The following is a 26729-nucleotide window of genomic DNA, read 5'->3' as shown; positions in this document are numbered from 1 at the left end:
GTCTGACAGTGGCCTGAAATCAAGGTTTCAGGATGTTGAAATTGAGGACTTCTACCCTCTACTGCCCCCTGACTCAATGCCAGAGCTCCGACTTCATGCTGCCCGTATTCTATCCATGTTCGGGAGCACCTATCTTTGTGAACAGATGTTTTCAATAATGAATCTGAACAAAAACAAGCACAGATCACGCATTACCGATGACAACCTCCATGCTGTTTTGCGGGTTGCTACAGCCCAAGAGATAAAACCGAACATCGACTCATTGATCTGGGGAAAACGGTGTCAGACATCTAGCCAGAAAACAAGACAATGAGCATTTTAGGTACATTCCAATATTACTGTTTTGCTTGATACCAATATTACTGTTTTGCTTGATAGCATGTGAGTTGGTTAACAGCACTGTTAAGGAAAAGATTGTTCCACTCATTTTAAATTCACATTTCTGGTTAACATTGTCAGTTTATGACTGTTCAGTAAACCATTCGGCCCGCGATTTAGGCTGGATTTTAGATTTTGACCCCTTCTCTGATTGAGTTCGACACCCCTACTCTGGGGAAAGGAAGGAAAGGACTAAAGGAAGAGTGGGAAGGCTCCAGCCGCAAGTTTCTTTTCTTTTTTGTTTTTGTTTTTGTTTTTTGGTCCCTAATTAATTTTGTACCTACTTCTTTTCTTTTATACCTTTAAGAAATCAAGTCTTCATTAATGGTCAGGGCAAGGGAAAAAAAAAAAAAAAAAAGGTAGGACCATGAAATTGCTGCTACGTCCCTTCTAAAAATAAATATTATACAACTACATGACAACATGTTTATGCATAAATCTCTACTTCATACTTGGTCTACCTGGAACACTTCTAGAAACTAAAAATAAAGCTAGCAAGGCCACAGACAGCCTAGAGAAATGTTTAATGCTCAAACAATAAACCACCCTACCACCCCTCATCCCCAAACAGTTGTACTCCTACTTCACCCATAATTCTAACAACTATTTTTACAAAGTTTCTGAAGACTGGAGGTAGGAAATTGGAAGAAAAATAAAGGTCAACAGCCTAGAAACAGAAGGGTAAAATACTACAAAAACAAACACCAAAACTCAGACTATTTAGTGACAGACAGAAAAGCCCTGCTACCCTCCACTACCTGCTGAGGGTGGCATGTCTGAGGGGGTTACTCTGAACCAGAATGAAATGGCTAAGTTCAAATAGTCTATTTTACAAAGGCAGGGGGGAAGTGTGCTTACATTTTAGCAGGGTTTCAACAAAAATCAATTAAAAATAGATAAGCATAGGAAAAGATCCTCAACATCAGATCATTAGAGAACTGGAAATTAAAATGGCAATGAGATGCCACTGCACATCTAGCAGAATGGAAAATCAGAACACCAATAGCACCAAATACTGGGGAAGGATGTGGAGCAACAGGAACTCTCCCTGTTGCTGCTGGGAATGGGAATGATGCAGCCACTCTGGAAGACAGTGTGGCATTTTCTTACAAAATGTTACATACTCTAACCATACATCCAGCAACTGCATTAAAGAGCAGGTCCACACAAAAACCTGCACAAAAACCTGTAGTAGTTTTATTCCTCGTTGCTAAAACTTGAAGTTAACCAAGATAGCCTTCGGTAGGTGAACAAATATACCAACCGGCACACCCTTGTGATGGAATATTTTCCATGGTAAAAAAAGAAATGGAATATCATATTGCAAAAAGATGTGAAAGAACCTAAAATGCATATTGCTAAGTGAAAGAAAGCAAATTATAGAGACAGTAAGTAAAGATCAGGGGTTGTCAGAGGTTAGGGGAGGGAGGAAATGAAGAGGGCAGCACAGGATTTTAGGGCAGTGAAACTGTTCTGTGCAATACTATAATGGACACACAGCATTGTGCTTTGGTCAAAGCCCACTACACTGTACAACTCAGAGTGAACTTAATGTAAACTCTAGAACTTTAGTAATCAGGTATCAATATTGATTCAACAAATGGTTCAAATGTACCACACCAAAGCAATATATTAATAAAAGGGAAACCTGGAGGGTTGAAGAGAGAAATTATTTGAGGACTCTTACTCACTTGAATTTTTCTGTAAATCTAAAACTGCTAAAAAAAAAAAAAAAAATGTCTGTGAAATAAAAAAAAAAAAACAATTTGGGGGATTCCCAAAATCAGACAGAGTCATCTGGAAAATTCACCATATGGACATCCACTTTGTAATGGTTTTACACAAATAATAAAAGTGTACTTATTAAATCAGAATAGTTGAAAAGGCACTCATCTTACCTGCATTGACCTTAAATTATTGGTACAATCTATGGCAAACACAAATGTCAGGTTTATAATATGTTATTTTATAAGAATTAAAATGTGGGGGAAGACATTGCTTACTAGAGATGATTTATTACTACCACTGGTGATAGTTAACTGGGCCAGTGATTGTACATTAACTATGAACCACAAAGAAAACAACAAGCAACACTCTAAAAATTTATTAACAAATTACAACCTGTAAACAAACACAACTAAGCTCACAAAACTAGCAAAGTAGCAGCACAACATGTAAGAAAAATCATTAATAAATACAATTTAGAAACAGCTTTTTCTTTAACTTAAGTTAAAAATACTGAGAGACAAACACTGAAACAAAATTCCGAAAAAACAATTACAAGTCATCGTAACATGTAGTGATCTCACTGGACACTATCCATACCATGAACACTGAAGGCAACTCTGTTGCTGAATATGTGTGTCCATCCCCATGTGTGTTCATGAGGTTCTTAGGTTCTTAGTATGAATATGAGTTAGGTTAGGTTCCTAGACTTTTAATGTTGCACGTTAGCTTGTACTTATGAAATTATGAGAAACTAGGAGGATGTGTGATGAAGCTGGCCATAACAAAGATGGGAAGAATAATTCAGATATTTCACAGAAGCTTATTTTGGAATATGTGGCTTTGCCAAATAAAGAAAGACAAATATTTTAAATAAAGGTTTCAGGGGGGGGTGGGAAGTTAATGGGAGAGGGATGAACTGAATTTAAATAATTTCCCTTCCTTCCCACCTAAAACCAAGCAAGCCTGTTTAAATGAGGTAAACTGTGGAAATAACATGTGCAAAGACTCAGGTTTTCCAAACGGCAATATTTAGTCATTTCAGACGTCGTAAAACAAAAGTGCATTTTATAGTTTTGAACAGAAGATCAAATGAGATCTCTTTTATTGGAGGAAAACCTCTATTAATTTCCTATATGTTGTGCCAAATTTCCAAATGAACAAAAACCTACACACTGCTGGTGACAAAACAGTATCCAGGTTATTTATATATACATATGTAAAATAAGGTAAATCAATGAGAAAGGTAAAATAAAAATAATAAATTTTATGACATTATCTTAATATGTTTTGTTTTATTAGTGAGTCACCTGGAAATTTAGAAATGTTTACAGAATTGTCCAAAACCTAAAAACCTAATAAAAATTCAAAGAATTACTGTTAATTTGTGAATGTTTAAAAACATATCTGTTATATTATGAATTTTATTTTTTAAATATTTGTACAGTTTCCACATTAAGAAATATTAAAAGCAAATGTTCCAAAAATAAATATGAAAAACCTAATTAAAAGTATAAATAAGTAATATAGTCATTATAACAGAGTTTTTAGCTTTTTCTGAAAAAATAATTAGTGGAGATGAAAATAAAACATTTAGAGTTGACTTTTATCTCCTAATACTCCCTTCAATTGTAATTCCTACTTCTTTTCTATTGTGACAGATTCTGAGATTTACATAAATATGTACATCACAAATTAAGTGGTATGCAAAAAATATTATACAATCAAAACATTAAGGAACAAAAGATACAAAAATGTTAAAATTATTACTACTGTTTCCTCATACAAGTTAATGTAGCCATTTCTTGGAAAAGGCCAGCAAATATCCTTAATGCTTTATGCCTATCATAAAGTATTTATCATCAACTAGGGACCTGGTGCACGAAATTCATGCATGGGGAGGAGGGGGGTCCCTCAGCCCAGCCTGCAATGATGCCAGCATGCCGCGTGCCCCCGCCAGCCTCTGGCCAGGAGCCCACCCGCCTGCCCTCCCTCCCTCCGTTGGCCAGGGCATGCAGGATGCTGGGGCTCGTCGCTGGGGTGATGCCACCAGTCTAGCACCCTGGGTGCTATGGGCAACACCATCTTTATGATGGAGTGATGATTAATTTGCATATTCTCCTTTTATTAGATAGGATAAGATCAAAGGGAGAGTGGAAATCTACTAATACACAAAAAAGACTTAATAATCAAGACAATACTGAAGGAGCCAGTGCCCGCACAGTAAGAAACACCTACCTAAGTCCTTTACTGCATCTCAAGTTAGGATTGAGGGGAAATGGAACATAACCATGTCAACTGGTTCCAGTTTTATGACTCACTATGAATTCAACAGTGTACACAGAAACTTCCTAGGAAGAAGCTCAAGCTTCTCCAAACGTAAAGACTATCAGTAATTTCATTTTCAACAGTCAGGCTATATGTAGCAAAGTAGAAGAGTGACAATTACATTTTACATTTGGGCTGTACACACACATTTTTCCTGAGGTATTTGTATGTTTGTTTATAGTAGATTCACCAGACACTTGACTGCTCATTTTTTGAGTAATTAGTGATTTTAGCCTACTCTTTTTTTAATCCTCATCCAAAAATATGGTTTTTGTTTTGTTTTGTTTTGTTTTTTGTTTGTTTGTTTGTTTTTAGAGATAGAGGAAATGGGAAAGTGAGAGGGAGAGGGAAATAGAGAAACATCAATGTGAGAAAGAAAAATCAATTGGTTGTCCCCCAAATGAACGTTGACCAGGGATCGAACCCACAGCCTAGATATGTACCTTGACCAGGAATCCAATCTGCAATATTTTTGGCGTACAGAACATTGTTCCCACCAACTGAGCCAACTGGCAAGGACCAGCCTATTTTTTTTTTAAATATATATTTTATTGATTTTTTTACAGAGAGGAAGGGAGAGAGACAGAGAGCTAGAAACGTCGATGAGAGAGAAACATCAACTAGCTGCCTCTTGCACATTCCCCACCGGGGATGTGCCCGCAACCAAGGTAATGCCCTTGACCGGAATCGAACCCGGGACCTTTCAGTCTGCAGACTGACGCTCTACCACTGAGCCAAACAAGTTTCAGCCAGCCTATTTTTTTTTTTTACAGTCAAATATTGCAGCATAAAATTACAATCTCAGGCTCTCAGAAAAAGCCCTTCATTATGCAGCTATACCACATGTGTGTCCTCTACCAAGCTGTCCTGGTATTTCTAGAGATGGAGTCCATGCCCAGGTGGGTCTGGTTACTCTGCAATACATATTATGCTACTGACCAGAAGATGAAGTCTGTGATGTCATTATCTGTTATTTACTTGCATTACTAGAGGGTTTCAGTCTACATTAAAGAGTTACTTGTTTGTTGTATTTTATCAATATTAATTTCTTCAAAAAATGAAAAAATTATGACAGCAAATGTTTATAAACACCACATAACATGTTTACATGTGTGCATGTTTACAATAAATATGTAGTTTGGGAAATGACAAAAATGACTAATAAATATAGCCAGGTCTATACATTGTATTGTTCTAATAAATGGATATCAGTTCTAACTTTAAAAAGATTTACAGAGAGAAAAAAAGAAAATCTTTTACTTGTTATCTTTCCAAAGCACACCCAGATGACTGTACCTCTCCATTTTTTATGTGAATTAGTTTCATTAGTTGGAGCCAAACACTACACTGTGTACGGTAGTTATGGGAAGTGCCCAATATAATCTATGCTGCCTGGTCCAACAATGTAAGCACAGAGCCCATAAGCAGGTTCTTATACACAGTAAACACCCAAAGCAAGTCTGGTGAACACAACTACTATTTGATCAGTTGTTTGCAAGACAGAACAGCACAGCTGAGTCCTAACAACACTGTGTTGCAAAACCCAAAATACTCATGGTTTCAGATGAATTAGAAGAACCAAACCTTTCTAATTTGGTAACACAGCAAAACACAATAATGCTCTCATTCTTAGTAAGGCAACACTCTGTCTGGCACTAAAGATGGTGTACACACAATGTACTGCCACGGCCAGATAGAACACCTGCAGGGTCTCATCAGGATGGTTCAAGGGGTTGAAAATAATACAGAGTATTCACCATGCAATGATGGAGCAAAATGAGAAACAAAGGAAATAATAGAGCACACCTGATTCACTTAACTTGGAAAAGGTAAGTTTCCAGGAAGTTGGAGTTTCCAAACACTGCTTAACTAATAATTTTTTAAAGTTACAATCACCATATCATTATCCATGAAGAATTTTTTTTAAAAAATGAAATGCATGCCAAGACAAGTAACATAAAACCTAGAAAATGCTGCAACTAATCAATTAAAGTATACAAACGAGTTCTAGCAATCAAAACACTAATGTTTTAATGATTGCCCTTAGGACATCAGGGGGGAAAAATGTTACTGGATGGCAATAATTCGAAAGATTATATTAGTGGGATTATTTATTTAATTAAAAATAAAAGAAATGTTAAATAATAGAACAAACTCAAAAAAAAGAACTAAACAAAATGGAGACTAGAAATCTACTAGATGTAGAGTTCAAAACACTGTTTCTAAGGATGCTCAATGATCTTAGGGGAAAAGTAGATAAACTTAGTGAGAAATTCAACAGCATATAAAAGGACATGGAAACCACAATAAAGAACTAGTCAGAAATCAAGGATAGACTAACTGAAATAAAGATTAATTTATAGGGATTCAACAGTATAGTAGAGGATTCTGAGAATCAAATCAACAATTTGGAATATAAGGAAGCAAAAGAAAACATCCAATCAGAATAATAAAAAGAAAAAAGATTCCAAAAATATGCGGATAGTGTAAAGAGCCTTTAGGACAACTTCAAGCATAACAACATTCACATCATGAGGGTGCTAGAAGGAGAAGAGAGAAAGAAAGATTGAAAATCTATTAATGACAGAAAACTTTTCTAACCTGGTGAAGGAAATAGACTTACAAGTCCAGGAAGCACAGAGAGTTGCAAACAAGATGAATCCAAAGAGACCCACATAAACACATCATAATTAAAATGTCAAAGGATCAAGATAAAGAGAGAAACTTAAAAGCAGCAAGAGAAAAACAGTTAGTTACCTACAAGGAAACTCCCATAAGACTGTCAACTGATTTATCAACAGAAACATTTTAAGCCAAAAGGGAGTGGTAAGAAATATTCAAAGTGATAATCTTGTACCCATCTGAGAAGCAAGAATTTACAACCAAGAACACTCTACCCAGCAAAGCTGTCAATTAGAATTGAAGGACATATAAAGAGCTTCCCTAGAAAAAGCTAAAGAAGTTCACTACCATCAAACCAGTATTACATTAAATTTTAAAGGGTTTGAAGGAGAAAGAGAAAAAGACCAGAAATGTGAACAATAAAATGGCAAGAAATACTTACCAACAACCAAATCTAAAAAACAAACAAACAAGCAGAACAGAAAGAGACTCATAGATACAGAAAATAATCTGATGGTCACAAAATGGGAAGGGGATTAAGGGATAGGTGAAAATGATGAAGGGATTAAGAAATACAGATTGGTAATTACAGAATAGTTATGTACAACATAGGGAATACAATCAATAATATTCTAATTACTATGTATGGTGTCTGATGGGTACAAGATTTATCAGGATGATCACTTAGTAAGTCATATAATGTCTAATCACTGGGGTATACACATGAAACTAATATAATATTGCATGTCAACTATAATTGAAAAATAAGAATGGTTTAAAAATAAAAAATGGGCAGAAAAAAATAAATAAAAGGAAACTTCTCTCATCTCAATTTTTAAGATGAATGAATTCAACTAAAATGAAATCATGATTTTAAAATCTTAGAATCTTAATAAATTATTTTAACTCCTATAATCCGTGCCTCAGAGAAAAGGGGGGTAACTTACAGCATTATATGAATACTGGAGTTCAGTGTCAGACTTAACTCAAAATTAAATAGTTCTTAGTAGGAAAAAAAATTCAAGATACTTAGGTTTTTTTAAAAGTGTCTAATGAGTTATATTATTTTTAATTTTAAACCAGTAGGTGCTCTCCAAAATTGAGAACTCGGAATATTAACAAATACGAATTTTAAAAGCTTGATCATCAAAGCATAGATTGCCCAATCAAAACAGGATAAACGCAATTTTTAAAAATTGTAATTTTAATTTTGAACCAGGAAACTCACTCCACTGACGATTAGATATATGCCATCTACTTTTTCTGGCCTCCTTCTGTCTAATTCCTGCTAAGCTGAATGAGCATGACAAAGTTTCCATCTTAATCTTCTTATCATGTGTACAAGTTCTCAACCTTGACAAAGAACAATTTAAAATTTTTCAAATAAACACCCTTCATTGTGTATGAAGTTATTTTATTAAGCTGTCTGGAAAACTATAGTTTTTTTTTGTTTGTTTTGTATTAGCTCAGGATAGTGGTCTTGTTCAGAATACAAAAGTCAAATTCAACAAAAATCAAAAGTGTAGGACCTGAAAAAAATAATGGGTTTACCTGTTTGACTACATTGAAAGAAAAGTGAAAACGGAAAGGTCTAGAATGAAGAAGTACATTGTATCATAATATTCTCCCCATCCTTTCAATATGAAATATGAGAAATATCAGCAAAAAATACTAAAGACCAGAGAAACAACCTGGTAAAATGGTTCAAAAACCACAAAGCATTAGGATATTCTTGCCTGGAGCTCAACAAATGACTAAACAGCTAATAGAAAAAAAATGGTGGGGGAAGGAAGGGTAAAAGTTCAAATCATACGATAGACTCCAACAGTGAGTACCTGAATTCTAGAAGTTTAACTAACAAATTCATTATTTAATCCAAAACTATCATTCTTAACAACAAATAATGAATCTGATACAAAGTCAGTTTTAATGTTAAAAGTCAACATATGTAGGTCCTTCATGTTTAGAGAAAAGAATAGAAACACACACACACAAAGAAAAAAGACAACTGCCCAGCTAGTGTGGCTCAATGGTTGAGTATCGGCCCACAAACTAATAGGTCACAGTTCTATTCCTGGTCAGGGCACATGCCCAGGTTGTGGACTTGATCCCCAGTAGGGGGTATGCAGATGGCAGCCAATCAATAATGTTTTTCTTTCATCAATGTTTCTATCTCTCTATCCCTCTCTCTTTCTTTCTCTCTAAAAATTGATAAAAACGTATTTTTTGTTTTTGAAAAGACAACAAATTCAAGTGAGAAATAGAGGTCCTTCTAAATATTTTGTAAACAAGTTTCCACAATAGCACACTGATCCCTTTCTTCTGCCGCCCTGACACCCTGCTTGACGGGTGCAATATTAATGCATCAGGCTCTTTATGTAAGCTTTTCTCAATTTTCAACTACATTTATACTCTGTGGTTTTGATTATTTGCCTTTAAGTGAAAATCTCTCCAATGAAAAATTCCAAACCTATTCTTTTTAAATGAAGAAATTTCTTCACATTTTATAAACAAAAATACCAGAAATGGAAGAGCCGACAGAAATTCAAGCAGATCCAAATTCAACCATCCATTTTTCATACTTCTCCAAGTCTGCAGCAGAGACAGACTTGGCAATTTTTTTAAGAGCCAACTCAAAGTCTCCTTTGGTAACAGGCATCTGAAGCTCCTCCTTAGAAAGTGCACGGATCTCTTCTGGACTTAAGCCATTGATGCGCCGTCTCATTGCCATTAAGGATGCATCCCTAAAAATGTACCAAAGTCAGTGAATATTTATTAGTGCAAATGCTACAAACAATTTCATTTGTAACAAAGTTAAGGGAAAACATTCAAAAGATCATGTCATATGATTTTATGATGCTGTGTAGAATTTTCTACCTCAGAGACATCCTGATAGTTCAGGAAAGGTTAAAAAAGAATGGAAAGGACTTAAACATAAAATATATTGTTAATGAACCCTAAAAGTCCATACTGGACTCAGATAATCCATACTAATAAAATGGTAACATGCAAATTGGTCAGAACACCCTCATAGTAACAACCAAACAGCAGGCTGCATAGGGCGATGAGGCCAGCAGGGGAGTTAGTGAGGGATGACCAAATGACTGAACAGCAGGCTACATGGGCAACCAGGCCGGTAGGAGGGGCAGTGAGGGGCAACCAGGCTGGCAGAGGGGGGCAGTGAGGGAAAAGCAGGCTGACAGGGGAGAAGTTGGCAACAACCAGGCCAGCAGGGTGGGGCAGTGAGGGGTGACCAGGCCAGTAGGGTGGGCAGTTGGGGGCAACCAGATCAACAGGGGGCAGCTGGGGCGACCAGGCCAGCAGGGGGTCAGTTAGGGGCAACCAGGCCAACAGTGGGGGCTGTGAGGGGTGACCAGGCTGGCAGGAAGGGGAAGTTAGGGGCAACCAGGCCAACAGGGGGCTCAGTTGGGGGTGACTAGGCTGGCAGGGAGGAGCAATAAAGGGCGACCAGGTTGGTGGGGGTTGGGGGCAGTTAGGGGTGACCAGGCCAGCAGAGGGGATCAGTTGGGGCAACCAGGATGGCAGAGGGGTCAGTTGAGGGCTACTGGCTCAGGGGGGAGGGGGGGCAGTTAGGAGTAACCAGGCTGGCAGGAATGGGGATGGTGGGGGCGACCAGGCTGGTAAGGGTGGGGGGCAATTGGGGGGTAACCAAACCAGCAGGGGGGGGAAGTTAGGGATGATCAGGCCAGCAGGCAGAGGCAGTTAGGGGTGAGCAGGCTGGCAGTGGGGGAGTTAGGGGCAATCAGGCAGGCAGACAGGTAAGCAGTTAGGAGCCAGTGGTCCCAGATTGTGAGAGGGATGTCCAACTGCCGGTTTAGGCCTGATCCCTGGGATCGAGCCTAAACCATTAGTTGGACATCCCCTGAGTCTCCCAGATTGGAGAGGGTGCAGGCTAAGCTGAAGAGACCACCTCCACCCCCACCCCATGCACAAATTTCATGCACTGGGCCTCTAGTATTAGAAGGTATAATTCAAATCTATACCAGTTTGTTTACAATCTAATTAATGGAGGTAAAGCCAGGAACCTCTCTTTACAACATGAATTTATTTGCAAATCTGACTTCTCCAGATCCTATTTTCAGTTCCACTTTGAAGACTTGTAAATCACAATGAAGGTTTAGAAAAAAATGAACAATTAGTGCTCATGAGAAAGCTATTAGGATGCCAAGCCAACCAAAACTTTAGATTCTTACATACTTTACTACAGTGATAATAGAAACTACTATGAGTTTACCATGTGCCACTAAACTTAGATGCACACAGGAAAAATACTGGTAGAAAAAGTCAGAAACATGGATGTTGTAGTTTTAAAGAAAGGTCACTGATGCCGAAACTGGTTTGGCTCAGTGATAGAGCGTCAGTCTGCGGACTGAAAGGTCCCAGGTTCGATTCCGGTCAAGGGCATGTACATTGGTTGCGGGCACATCCCCGGTAGGGGGTGTGCAAGAGGCAACTGGTTGATGTTTCTCTCTCATCAACGTTTCTAGCTCTCTATCTCTCTCCCTTCCTCTCTGTAAAAAATCAATAAAATATATATACTTAAAAAAAAAAAAAGGCCACTGAAGTCAAATTAAGTACCATTAAAAAAATAAGAAAAGAACAAAAATCCTCTTCATTGAGTGAGGTAGATTACCTAAAAATTATAATATCACTAAATTAAAAGGAAATTTTAATATATATGTATCTTTCACAGCTTTAATTGGTGAACTTTAATCATCTGCAAATGTTAAAATAATGCCAACCAAAACTAAGGGATGTTATTTTACACGTTGATGCAATTAGGCTCCAATTTAGGGCTAAATTAACCTTAGGTTGTGGAAGTCATAATTAGGTCATCAATGTCATTATAAAGATAGAGACAACAATTTCTTAAAAATCACAGGATAGAAAAGTGTTATGTAATTATTCATCTAACAATGAACAATGAAATTATGTAGAGAGAGAAAAACAAAACAAAACAAAACAAAAAAAAAAGAAAAATTGGGAGATCATTTCAAGGAAATGGGTGGCTGCTTTCATGCCAAGGACTAATAACTACATTATCTTTGAAACCAGTCCTCCTGCCAAATATATAACTAATCTCTAAGGTCACAGATCATTTAAAAAATACCTGCAAACATTAGTTATGTCAGCACCAGAATAGCCCTCTATCTTCTCTGCTATATCTTCCAGTTGAATATCAGGATCCAATTCAACCTCACGAAGATTGATCTTTAGAAGCTCGGTTCTTCCTTTTGCTGTTAGAAGATTTTTGTTATTGTTAGATGTTTTTCTATGTTGTTTTAATGAGAAATCACATATTAATGTTCAGGAGAAGAAACAGAGTCAGTAACTGTGAGTCAACTAGTATTATAAATTCATTGCATGACTCCTGGAATTTAACTTCCTATGTGCTTGGTTAAAATAACTAAAATTTGGGGGGGAAAAATGACACCTGCTATGAGATAAATGGGTCTTATATCCTTTTATGTAAAAGAAAAACATTAGTATTCAAGCACCAGAAATGCTTTCAGTAAAAAAACAAAAAAACAAAAACATTTGGCTTAAGTTTTATGAAACTAGACTACATGGAGTATAACTTCTATAAATTACTTTGCTCACCTTTTTAGTATGATATAGAAAAAGAGTTCTGCAACTCTAGTCAATAGTTTTGTAAAAATCCAATTTTATTTTCCTAGAACGCAACAATTAGCACAAAATGATTATTAATGTATGTTTCACTTGGAGAGCCAACCCACAGACATTTGCTATACCAGTATGATTAAAATGTCTAAACTCAAACAAATCAGTTTAAACAATATTTTAAAAAACAATCATGCTTACAGTTTTATCATCTGTTTTAGTAGCAACTCTGCTTAATACAGCACAGTAGGATAATGCATAAAGAGTTGGATCTAACTCTTTGCTATTTCCTGACATATAAAAATGAAATTTAATTTTTCCCCACTTCTATTTTGAAAAAAAATTTAAATCTACAAGTAAAATACTCAATGAACACTTACTTATCTTTCATCTAGATTCACCAATTGTCAACACACTGCCATTATCATTCCCTTCTCTTCTCCTCCCCACCCATTTTAGAATTGAGTGTTAGCTGTAGGCATCACAACACTTCATTTTAAATTCTTCACTATTTATCTCCTAAGAACAGAGTTATCTCTGCAATTATCACACTTACCAGGAAATTTTTTTTAACCCTAACCCAAGGATATGTTTAGAAAGAAGAACAAGAGAGGAAGGGAGAAAGGGAAGGATAAAAAGAGATAAACATCAATTAATTGCCTTCTGTACGCGCCCCAACCCACAACCTAAGTAAGTGCCCTGACCAGGAATCGAACCTGCCACCTTTTAGTGTACATGACGACACTCCACTCCAACCAAATGAGCCACCTGGCCATGATAACTGAGTATTTTAATCTATATTTCTGTGTCTGTGTAATAGTTTACACACACACACACACACACACACACACACGTGCACACACAGAACAAAGCAAAGCAAAGTGTAACAACGGTGGGAAAAGAAGCAAACAGGTATTATCTGGTATTGGGGGGGGGGGCGGGAAAGATGTGACTAGAAAACCTTTATTTTATTTCTAGAATTCCTTAACCTTGGGAGCTCCCAATCCTTGGCCATCTCTAGCCAGAAAGCCCACCTTGCAGTTCACCAGGTGTGATGAAGGGCATGTGATGTAGGGCCAAATAACTCCTCCACTCAGGTGGTCAGCAGGGATGTGGGAGAAAGAGGGAAGGCAAGGAAGCTCTTGGGTCCCTGACTTCAGAATGTGGCTGTGCTCCTGATGGCCCCATAAGGAACTCTGAATTTAACAGAGAAACTCATTTCACAGTGCCCCACATGAAGCCGATGAGTGTCAGTGAACAAATATCACTTTGCTCCTTTAGTCCAAATAGCAAACCACCACTGTATTTCTAAAGCAAATGTTTTACTGTGACTGCCCTAAGAACTTAAACACCAAATTGAATGAAATGTATCCTCCTCCAGAAAGGAAGTTCTACATAGTCAACTTAAATGAACCTGTTCATAAACGAGAGCCTGGTGGTCTGAAGCTTAGTTGGAAGTGTGCTTTTTCCCTGATAACTATGATTTAGGGAATATTAACTTTTAATACTGGTTGTATCAGTGATTTGCTAGAAAGTTCTAAGTGGGATTTATCAGCTCCATAAAACTGAATCAATGACCTTTTAAAAGGATTTAACGAGGAAGTGACTTCAGTGACTCAGCTTCCTCATCCTATCTAATAAAGAGGGGATATGCAAATTGATCATTATGCCATAACAAAAATGGCTGTGCCCACAACTGAAGCAGAGATTCCGTAACACAAGATGGCTGCACCACAGTGGAGGTCACATTCTTGTAAAAAGCCTTAAGAAGCAATCAGCAGGACCTGAGGCTGTGTGGCACTGGGCTGGGACCTGAGGCTGCACCCCCGCCCTGCCCGGTGGGGCTTGACAGGGAATCTCAGGCCACTCTTCCCACCCCAGCGGGGCTGAATGACCTCAGGCCATGCCCTTACCCCATACCCCCACCCCGGCACCAGGCTGGAAGAACTGAGGCTGTGCCCTGCCCCGGCCAGTGTTGGGCCAGGGGACCTCAGACTGCTCCCACCCCCCTGGCCAGGAGAACCCCCCACCCCAGCATCAGGGAACCTCAGGCCGCACCCAGCACCAGGCCAGGGAACCACAGGCTGTGCCCCTCACCCAGCAGGGCTTGAAGGGGGAACTCGGGCCGTGCCACCCATCTGGTGAGGCTTGACAGGGGACATCAGGCCACATCCCTGCCCTGGGACCAGGCTGGGGGACCTCAGGATGCTCCCCTCTCCCCAGGCTGGGGAACCTGAGGCTGTGGCCCCCCTGCCCCGTGCCAGGCTGGGGGATCTAGGCTACGCCCCTGACCCAGTGGGGATTGAAAAGGGTGGGGCCAGCTGGGTCTGGATCTCACCCAGAGAGGATGGGGCAGGTTGGGTCTGGGTCCTCAGCAATTTTGAGGCATTGCAAGTGGGTGGGGACTTGACTCTAGGTCCCACGGCATGCCCCAGACTCTGACAGGAGGAATATTTTCATATACATTTTACTAATTTTCTTTCAACTCTGATACTTCTATTATAGAGAAAGGGTAAATAGCAATATTAAAATGTTTCCTTTAATTAATCACCTTTTAATGTGCACAAATTTCGGGCACCAGGCCACTAATAAGTAAAATAAAGAACAAAAATCTACCTCATAAGATTGTTGAGAGAGTTAAATAAGCTACTACATTGAAAGCCTGGCCCACAGTTAGCACTCAGTAAGTGTTTGTTGTTCTATCACCAGCAAATAGGAGTAGAGGGAAATGGAAAAAACCCAGATCCCTTTTATGAAGGATAATCTGTGAGACAGATAATGTAGATGAAGCACCCAGGGAAGTAGAGTTCACATTGAGAGATAGTCCAGGGCAAAGAAGACTTCAGAATTAAAAGTTTTAATGTTGACTTTGAGAAATAATAAAATTTAAATGGAAGGGAAGAACATGAACTATCTAGGAAATGGGAGCATCATAAATAACGAGGTGGAAATAAAAAGCAGCACACATGTACCAGAGTGAAAAAAGGTCAGGAGGAAAAGGACAACAGATCACTTAATGAAAGACAAGTGACACACACAGGAGAAAATGTGAGAGAAAATGGCTGCAGACTGGAAGGCAGACTGCAAGATTCTGTATGAGTGAGAGAACAAGGAGAGTGTGTGGACGTACAGGGACTGTCTATTTGTGAGTGAGGGACAGCTATATTCCAAGGGACTCTTGGGGACTGCCGGAACAGGCTCCCCTGACTGGGCAGTCTCCATGGCTGCTGAAATCTCTCCCAGCAGCCAGCTCTACTGCAGAGATGGCGCCATCTTGAAGGGGAGAGAGGCTGTGATTAAAAGTCTAGCCGTATCTTCAACCAGGAAGAACTCGGATACCTCCCAGGACCCTGCAACCATAATACCCAGGGATCAACTGAGAATCCATGAATACCAGGTCTTAAACAGCACAAATTGGCAGACTCAGATGAGCCCTGCATCTTCTCACAGAAGTCAGGTAACACCTAAAGAAAGGTGAGGTCTGCGATCCAGGCTGGAGGGAGAAATGCAGGCAGCAGGAGAGTTTCAGAAGTCTGCGCCACACAAAATCCATGCTGGGGTCAGCATAGCTCGTGAATGTGGAAGGGGGTCTACAGGGCTGCTGACAGGAAAGAACTCTATTATAGAAACCAAACGATGGTTGGGCTGGGCACAGAAAGGCAGCCTGAAGTTCTACCAGTATACAGGCTGTGCAGTGCCAGAGGGAAAAGATGTGCACAGAAATGTGCGCATAGTCATGCACAGTGCCGGAGGAAAAAGTAATGAGTTCGCGCCCTTGCTTTTGATGCATAAGTCCAGTACAAAGAATCTCCCAATTAAAAACACTCTCTGAGACTGCAGGGAAAAGTTGATTTTGTGGAGCCTGGGGATCAGAGTGGGGAGAAAAGATCTGAAATCAGCTCTGGGGAAGTCAATTTCCCCAACCCAGTATTAAGGGTGGCAGGAAAAACAACATCTAAATACTGGGTAGAGATACCAGATGTCAATACAGAAACACTGCCACCCAGGGCTTGAATCACAAATTGTCTCTTGTGTAAATACAACTAAAGGCAGGCTGAGAAACAAAGAAATATCGCCTGCTTGAAAACAGGATTGTGGCTTAAGAAACAGAGGAGTGGTGGAATGCAGGTAACTTTAAAACTGTCTTGATCACCTGACAAGAAACAGGCCTGCAAAGCAGAACGGTAGAGGAAGTGAGTGACCTTCACTACACATTTTTATTTTTTATCTTTTACTTAAGAAACTAAATTTTTTCTTTTTATCTCACTTGATTTTACTTTTTAATTATTATATTTTTATTTTTTAATTAGTATTATTACTACTATTATTCTACATTTTTAAAAAGTTTCATTTTATTTTTTCTTTATTTTATTTTGGGATTAGTGTTCTACATTCTATTTTCATTTTTCCTTTAGCATCATTTTACTCTATCTCAACTTTACTTTTATGCAAACACTCTCTTCCTCACTTTTCCCCATTTGTTGTTCTGTGTCTCTTACCCTATTACTGCTTTAGATTTTCCCTATCTTTCTTTTTATCCTGTTAAAAGTTTATCCTACTTTCATATCTAATTTATGATTCCCTGCTCCAAGTCCATACAAACTTCTCTCTTCTCTTTCTTCACTAACCAAATTTTTTTCTCTCTTCACTTTTTTCTTTTTTAAGTTTTTTGTTTTATTTCGCCCTTATTTCTCTCTGTCCTATTGTTGTTGATTATTTGATTGTTGATTAATTTGTTTTGTTGTTTGTGTGATTGTTTCTTTTTTTTTTTTTTTTGCTTCTGTTTTCCTTTCCTTGCTTGTTATCAGTTATTATTTATAGTTTGCTTTCATCTATAGGTGTTGGTTGTTTGCATTTTTTTTGGATTAGTTGTTAATCTATTGGGGTTTTCTCCCCGTATATTTTTATTCCCCTTCTTTTTTTTCCTCTCTCTCTTTTCTCTCTTACCTTTTTTTCCCTTTTCTCAATATTATATCATTTTTGCACTCTTTCTATATCTCCTAATTCTCTTTTCTCCAGTGGTCACTTTCATTTGGGGTTATTAGCATCATGAATACATTTGTGTTCAGTACCTTGTGCATTGTGCTTTGTTGTGTTGTATTTCATGCCTTTAGGTCAATGCAGGAGAGTGAGAGCTACATAACCACACACCAGGAAAGAAGCGATCATGAAGAGACAAAGAAACAGCCCACATACGAAAGAAAAGGAGGCAACACCAGAAAAGGAAGTGAGTGAAACAGACATGAGCAATATGTCAGAGAAAGAATTCAGAGAAAGGCTCATAAGGTCGCTGAAAGGTTGGAAGACAAATTCAACAATATGTATGTAAGAACCAAGAAAAAATGAAAAATGACATTACTGCAATAAAGAACTCAATAGAAAGCACCAACTGTAGACTAGAAGAAGCAGAGGACCACATCAGTGAACTAGAAGACAAGGTAGGAAAAAATACCCAAGCAGAGCAGCATCTAGGAAAAAAAAAAAGAACTTAAAATACAGGAGGAGAACCTAAGGGAACTTTAGAACAGCAGGAAACAAAACAAGATTCACATAATAGGAGTGCCAAAAGGAGAGGAAACTGAGCAAGGAATAGAAAACCAGTTTGAAGAAATGACAGAAAACTTCCCTGATATGAAGAAGAAAAAATCCACACAAATCCAAGAAGCTCACAGAGTCCCAAACAAAATGAACCCCAAAAGACCAATGCAAAGGCACATTATAATTAAATTGGCAAACAACAATGAGAAAGTAAGAATCTTAAAAGAAGCCAGAGAGAGAAAGTAAGTTACCTACAAAGGATCCCCCATCAGACTAGCAACTAATTTCTCAACAGAAACACATAAGGCCAGAAAGGAATGGAATATACAAAGTCATGCAAAGCCAGGGTCTGAAACCAAGAATATTGTACACAGCAAGGTTATAAATCAAAATTGAGGGTGAAATCAGGGAGGTACACAGACAAAAAAGAATTATGGGAGTTTACTATGACCAAACCAGCAATATAAGAAATGCTAAAGGGTCTGCTGTAAAAAGAAGAAATAGAGAACAAAGAAGGAACATAGGCATAAAGAATAAAAATAGTGACAAACAAGTACCTATCAATAATAACTTTAAATGTAAATGGATTAAATGCCCCAATCAAAAGACATAGGGGCTGAAACTGGTTTGGCTCAGTGGATAGAGCGTCGGCCTGTGGACTGAAAGGTCCCTGGTTCAATTCCAGTCAACGGCATGTACCTTGGTTGCGGGCACATCCCCGGTAGGGGGTGTGCAGGAGGCAGCTGATCGATGTTTCTCTCTAATTGATGTTTCTAGTTTTTTATCCCTCTCTCTTCTTCTCTGTAAAAAAAAATCAATAAAAATATATTAAAAAAAAATAGGGTAGCTGAGTGGACGAGAAAATATGACCCCTATATCTGCTTTTATAGGAAAACCACTTCAGAACAAAGGACTCACACAGACTGACGGTGAAGGGATGAAAAAAGGTTTTTCAGGGTAATGGAAATGAAAAGGAAAAAAAAAAAAAAAAAAAAAAAAAGCTAGGGTAGCAATACTTATATCTGACAAAGTAAAGGTCATAATAAGAGATAAGAAAGGCTACTTCTTAATACTAAAGGGAGAAATTCAACAAGAAGATAAAATTCTGGTAAACATACTGTATATGCACCCAATACAGGAGTACCCAAATACATAAAAAAAAATTTCTTGAAGATATTAAGGGGGAGATATACAGTAATAGAGTCATAGTAGGGGACTTTAATACCCAACTAACACCAATGGACAAATCCTATAAATAAAAAATCAGCAAAGAAACATCAATCCTAAATGACTCTATAGATCAAATGGAATTAATTGACATCTTCAGAACATTTCAACCCAAAGCCACAGAATATACATTCTTCTCAAGTGCAGAGAGAAGAATGTATATTCTCAAGTGCATGGGTCATTTTCAAAAATAGACCACATATTAGGATATAGGCAAAGTCTCCCCAAATTCAAGAAGACAGAAACCATACCAAGCATCTTCTCAGATCACAATGGCATAAAACTAGAAATCAACCATAATAAAAACAATACCAAAAAAAACCCCGAACACCTGGAGGCAAAAATAGCATGCTATTGAACAATGACTGGGTTACCAAAGAGATCAAAGAAGAACTAAAAAACATCATGGCAACAAATAACAATGAGAACACAACAAATCAAAATCTATGGGACACAGTGAAAGCAGTTTTGAGAGGGTAGTTCATAGCTCTACAGGCCTACCTCAAAAAAACAAGAAACAATGATAATAAATTATATAACCCTACAACTCAAAGAGTTAGAAAGAGAGCAACAAGAAAAGCCCAGGGTAAGCTGAAGGAAGGAAATAATAAAGAGCAGAGCAGAAATAAATGACACAGAGACAAAAAAAAAACACCAAAAACCCAAAACAAAACAAACAAACAAAAAAAAACCCACAAACCAAAATATCAACAAAACCAAGAGCTGGTTCTTTAAAAGGATAAACAAAATAAGCAAAATCAGAAATGAAAGAAGTGAAGTAACAACCGATCCCACAGAAATACAAACAAGTATGAAATACTATGAACAACTCTATTCCAACAAAATGGACAACCTAGATGAAATATTCTTAGAAAAATACAAGCTCCCAAAATTCAACCAAGAAGAATAAAAAAAACCTGAATAGGCCTATAACTTTCCAAAGAAATTGAAACAGCGATCAAAATCTTCTAGCAAACTAAAGCCCTGGTCCAGAAGGCTTTACATGAAAGTTCTCCCAAGCATTCAAAGAACTAAAACCTATCCTCCTCACACTATTCCAAAAAATTCAAGAGGAAGGCACACTTCCAAACTCTTCCTATGGAGTCAATATTACCCTAATCCAAAAACCAGATAAAAACAACACAAAACAGAGAACTACAGGTCAATATCCTTTTTGAACATAGATGCTAAAATCCTCAACAAAATTCTAAAAAATTGGACTCATACACCATGACCAAGTGGGATTTATTCTGGGGATGCAAAGATGGTACAATATTCACAAATCAATAAATGTGATACATCACATAAACAAACTGAGAGACAAAAATCACATAATCATATAAATTTCTGCAGAAAAAGCATTAGACAAAATCCAACAACCTTTCTTGATAAAAACTCTCAGCAAAGTGGGAATAGAGGGATAATAACTCAACATAATAAAAGCCCTATATTAGAAACCTACAGCCAACATCATACTCGGTGGGAAAAACTAAACTCATTTCCCCTAAGAACAGGAACAATACAAGGATGTCCACTTTCACCACTTCTGTTCCACACAGTACTAGATGGACTAGCCATAGTGATCAGTCAAGAAGAAGAAATAAAAGGCATCCAAATTGGAAAAGAAGAAGTAAAACTGTCCTAATTCACAGATGACATAATACTATACATAGAAAACCCCAAAGACTCCATAAAAAAACTACTAGACCTAATAAATGAATTTGGCAATGTAGCAGGATACAAAATTAACATCCAGAAATATATGGCCTTTTTATATGCCAATAATGAAAGAGAAATGAAAAAAAAACAATCCCATTTATCATTGCACCAAAAAAATTAAGATATCTAGGAATAAACTTAACTAAGAACATAAAAGACCTGTACTCAGAAAACTACAGGACATTGAAAAAGGACAGAGAGGAAGACATAAACAAATGGAAGAACATACCATGTTCATGGTTTGGTAAAATCAACATCATTAAAATGTCCATACTACTTAAAGCAATCTATAGATTCAATGCAATACCTATTAAAATGCCAATGGCATATTTCAAAGATATAGAACAAACTCTCCAAAAATTCATCTGGAATAAAAAAAAAAAAGACCCCAAATAGTCACTGCTATCCTGAGGAAGAAGAACAAAATTGGAGGGATCACAATACCAGATATAAAGCTATATTACCAAGCAACAGTTCTCAAAACTGCCTGATACTGGCACAAGAACAGAAATATAGAACAATGTAACAGAATAGAGAACCCAGAAATTGACCCAAGCCATTATACTCAATTAATATTTGGCAAAGGAGGCAAGATCATACAATGGAGTCAAAACAGTCTCTTCAATAAATGGTGCTGGGAAATTTGGTCAGATACATGAAAAAAAAAAAAATGAAACTAGATCACCAACTTACACCATACACAAAAACAAACTCAAAATTACTAAAGGTCTTGAATGTAAGATGGGAAACCATAAAAATCCTACAAGACTCCAAAAGCAGCAAAATTGCAGGCAAATGTTGTAGCAATATCTTTACAGAAAGAGATCCTAAGGCAAGAGAGATTAAGGGAAAATAAACAAATGGGACTGCATCAAAATAAAAAGTTTCTGCAAGGCAAAAGAAACCATCAACAAAACAACAAGAAAGCCCACTGCATTGGAGAACATATTTGCCAATGTTATCTCTGATAAGGTTTAATCTCCAACATTTACAGGAAACTCATACAACTTAACAAGGGAAGATAAACAATCCAATAAAAAAAAAAAAAATGGGCAAAGCACCTAAAGACATTTTCGAAGGAGGACTTTCAGAAAGCCAAGAGACATATGAAAACATGCTCAAAATCACTAATCATCTGAGAGATGCAAATCAAAACAATTATGAGGTACCGCCTCACACCTGTCAGAATGGCTATCATCAACACAATAACAAACAATAAGTGCTGAAGAGGATACTAAGAAAAAGGAACCCTCCTTCACTGCTGGTGGGAATGCAGACTGGTGCAGCCACTGTGGAGAACAGTATGGCATTTCCTCAAAAATTTAAAAATGGAACTCCCATTTGACCCAGTAATCCCACTTCTAAGAATATATCCCAAGAAAACAGAAACACCAATCAGAAAGGATATATGTACCACTATATTCATAGTAGCACAATTTACAATAGCTAATATTTGCCAACAGCCTAAATGCTCATCAGCAGATGAGTAGATTAAAAAACTATAGAACATCTACCCAGTGGAACACTACGCTGCTATAAAAAAGAAAGAATTCTTACCATTTGCATCAGCATGGATGCAACTGGAGAGCATTATGCTAAGTGAAATAAGCTAGTAAGTAAAAGAAAAATACTACATGACTTCACACATTTATGGATAAAAAAGAACATTATAACCTGATGAACAAAAAGATAAATACAGAGGCAGAGAAGCATCAAATAGACTGTTAAATTACAGTGGGAAGGCTGGGGAGGGTTAGAGGGGCCGGAGGTAAGAAATCAACCAAAGGATTGTATGCATATATATAAGCATAACCAATGGACGCAAGACACTAGCATGGTGAAGTGATGGCATGTTTCAGGGGTAAAGGAAGCTGGGGGAAGGTCAATTGGGGGGGAAAAGGAGACATATGTGCTACTATTTGTGATACTTTAAATAAAATAAAAATTTAAAAACTAAATGTATGGCACAAAAACAAAACATAGAATAGTGCCTAGTACATGGTAAGTACTCAGAAAAAGAAAGAAAGAAACTTGCAGTAAAAACAAGCAAACACACACACACACACACACACACACACACACACTCTTAGCAAAACAAAACCAAAACCTTAAAAAAAAAAAAAAATTAAAAAAAAAGGAGATGAGAATTACTGAGAGTGCAGGGTACAATGATACCTTGATGATTAAGGAGGTCAGTCTAAAGAAAATAGAATTAGAGGGGGCTGGAGAAAGGAGTCCACTAGGCTGGGACACTGCCATTTTTATTTTATTTTATTTTATTTTATTTTATTTTATTATATATTTTATTGATTTTCCACAGAAGGAAGGAAGAGGGATAGAAAGTCAGAAACATCGATGAGAGAGAAACATCGATCATCTGCCTCTTGCACACCCCCTACCGGGGATGTGCCCACAACCAAGGTACATGCCCTTGACCAGAATGGAACCAGGGACCCTTCAGTCCGCAGGCCGACGCTCTATCCACTGAGCCAAACCGGTTTTGGCGACACTGCCATTTTTAAATGCAAGAACTAAGAGGAGATTTATTACAAGACCAAGCTCCACCCATCCTGTTACTTGACTTCTTTCCTTTCCTGATCATGGAAAATTGAATTTAACAAGATGAGCGCAGAGTTTCTTTCATCTCACACATGATCCTACAATGGGGCCTTGCCTCTCTCTCACCCAAAGGCAGTCTAATTCCCTTCCTCCTGAAAATGGCTGGGCGTGTAATACTTCCACCAGAATAAGGCAGAAATAGCAATCATGGCCTCAAGTCTAGGTCTTAATAATGCACCTTGCAACTTTTCACTGTAATAATCACACCTGGAGCTCTGAGCTACCATGTATGAAGTCTGACTGTCCACAGGTAACATGGAGGTACTCAAGCTGAGGCCCTAGGCCTCCACCACCAGGCATGTGGGTAACAACATTCCAGATGTTCCCAGGCTCCAGATGAGGGGTCACCCTCAGCCACTAAATGTTCCCATTCCTGACCCTAGACATCATGAAGAAGAAAACCTTTGACCCTTAGGTAAGCAAAGACTCTTAAGACACAAAAAGCACTATGGAAAAAAAAAAAACTTGCCAAAACCGGTTTGGCTCAGTGGATAGAGCATCGGTCTGAGGATTGAAAGGTCCCAGGTTCAATTCCGGTCAAGAACATGTACACTGGTTGCGGGCACATCCCCAGTATGGGGTGTGCAGGAGGCAGCTGATTGACGTCTCTCCCTCATCGACGTTTCTAGCTCTCTATCCCTCTCCCTTCCTCTCTGTGGAAAATAAATAAAATATATTTTAAAAAGAAAAATAAAAATAAAAACTTGACAAGAAGACTTAATAAAAATTAAAGTTTCTGCTTATCAAAGACACCATAGGAAAACTAAAAGGGAAACCACAAAGTGGAAGAAAATACTTTCTATGCATGTGTATGATTACAACTACACTTCGTTAATAAGACAACAAATAAACCAATTAAAAACTGCACAAAATACTTGAAAAGACACTATACAAAATATATACCAATGACCGACAGGAACATAGAAAGGTAACTACATCATTAGTCACCAGAGAAATTTAAATTTAAAACCATAATAAAATGACATTTCACACTTAACTAAAATGACTAAAATTAAAATACCAGCAATACTAAATGTTGACAAGGATGTGGAAGTATTGGAATCTCATTTATTGATGATTAAAGTATAAAATGGTACAACCACTGAGGAAAATAGTCTGGGTGTTACAAAATCAAGCACATACCTACACTCTGATCCACCTATTCCATTCTTATCTATGTTGCCAAACGAAATAAAAACATTCATACATAGAAATGTTTGTATGAGAATATTTATAGATTCATTCATAATAGTCAAAATAACTCAAATGTCCATCAAAAAGAAAATAAACAAATTTCAGTATAATAATATCATAGATAAACTACTGATACATGTAACCACATGGATAAATTTCAAAAACATTATATTGAGTAGTAATCACATATGCAAGTACATATGTCATGATTCCATTTATGCTGAGTGGCCAGATTATTATGATCTCTGAATACATAATTATCTGGCCACTCAGTGAGTGTGTGTGTGTGTGTGTGTGTGTGTGTGTGTATATTAGAGGCCCAGTGCATGAGTTCGTGGATGGGTGGGGTCCAGCCAGCCTGGCCAGGGGGAGGGGACATGGGAGGTTGGCCAGCCTGCCTGCTGGTCAAACTCCTGGTTGAGGGGACAATTTGCATATTAGCCTTTTATTATATAGGATATACACTGAGTGGCCAGATTATTATGCATTTAGAGATCATAATAATCTGGCCACTCAGTGCATATGGAGATTAATAATAGGTAAAACTAATATATGGTGATAAAAATTAGGAAATTAAAAGGGTTTTTATTAATTGGTAGGAGGTACAAAGAAACTTTCTGGGATAAAAGAAATGTCCTACATCTTGAGTAGGATAATAATTAAACAGGTATACTCTCTTGGCAAAACTCACCAAATTTACACTAAAGATTTATACATTTCACTGAATATATAAATCCAAAAGAAAAAAATCACTTAAGAAAATTTCAGTATTCATCAATAGGATAAAATAGAATTTTTCTAAAGCAGAATATTTTTTAAACTTTTAAAAATATATATATTTTATTGATTTTTTTACAAAGAGGAAGGGAGAGGGATAGAAAGTTAGAAACATCAAAGAGAGAGAAATATCCATCAGCTGCCTTCTGCACACCTTCTGTTGGGGATGTGTCTGCAAGCAAGGTACATGCCCTTGACAGGAATTAAACCTTTCAGTCTGCAGGCCGATGCTCTATCCACTGAGCCAAACCGACTAAGGCTAAAGCAGAATATTTTAAAAACTATCTCAAGGAAACTTAATTTTTAAACACTTAAAGTTTAATGAAGACTCTTAAAGTTTAAAAGTAAAAACTAAGATGTCCTACCCAATTTATTAATATGAATTCTGCTCTAAGTGTAAGAGCTGCTCTGAAATGTACTACAAATAGGTATTGTAATGCTATAAACTTCTTTTAGTAAAATGTCAATGGAATAAAGATAAGAGGAAAAAAGATAACAGGAAGCAAAACAAAAAAATGAAACATTGTAAAGGGAATACATTGTACCTGTTGGGAGAGGTATATAAATCCTCTTCTCTAATCTTCTTCGCAAAGCTTCATCAATATCCCATGGGAAATTAGTAGCAGCCAATACCATAACCATTTTGGAAGGATCATCATTCTCTAAAGCTCCTCCAACACCTACATACAGTAAGAGGAAAAAGTCCATTATTTCTTCATTCAATTAACACTCTAAGCATCAGTCCCAGGCTGGTGATAGGCTCAATGATAAAAATAACACATCCTGACTTCTGGATTGTGGCAGACCGCGCACTTCAACAGACAACTATAAAAAAGGAAACTGAAGAGTTCACATAATCTATTATAGGATTCTAATCCAATAAGAAAAACCTTTTTTTCCTGTAAGAAAATATATACACATTTCTCTGAAAAGGCATGAAAGATTCTGCTGTTTTATTC

The 26729-nt window shown here is 37.5% G+C and overlaps 1 protein-coding gene across 3 annotated transcripts in view; it reads right to left on the bottom strand.

Moving 5' to 3' along the window:
* Positions 1-2467: 2467 nt before the first annotated feature.
* The window catches only part of KATNAL1 (katanin catalytic subunit A1 like 1), an 86496-nt gene continuing 62234 nt past the window's right edge, over positions 2468-26729 (bottom strand). For all 3 annotated transcript variants that reach the window (XM_084878585.1, XM_084878586.1, XM_084878584.1), the window contains exons 9-11: positions 26316-26450; positions 12185-12311; positions 2468-9797 (exon numbers count right to left, since the gene is read on the bottom strand). In XM_084878585.1, coding sequence (XP_084734711.1) covers positions 9599-9797; positions 12185-12311; positions 26316-26450 — 461 coding nt within the window. In that variant the 3' untranslated portion in view covers positions 2468-9598. The remainder of the gene's footprint in view (positions 9798-12184; positions 12312-26315; positions 26451-26729) is intronic.

The sequence above is a fragment of the Pipistrellus hanaki genome (genome assembly GCF_964339955.1).
Source record: "Pipistrellus hanaki genome assembly, chromosome: 3".
NCBI classification, from domain to species: Eukaryota; Metazoa; Chordata; class Mammalia; order Chiroptera; family Vespertilionidae; genus Pipistrellus; species Pipistrellus hanaki.
Note: the sequence above shows the minus strand (reverse complement) of the source record. Positions and strands in the feature narration are given on the sequence as shown.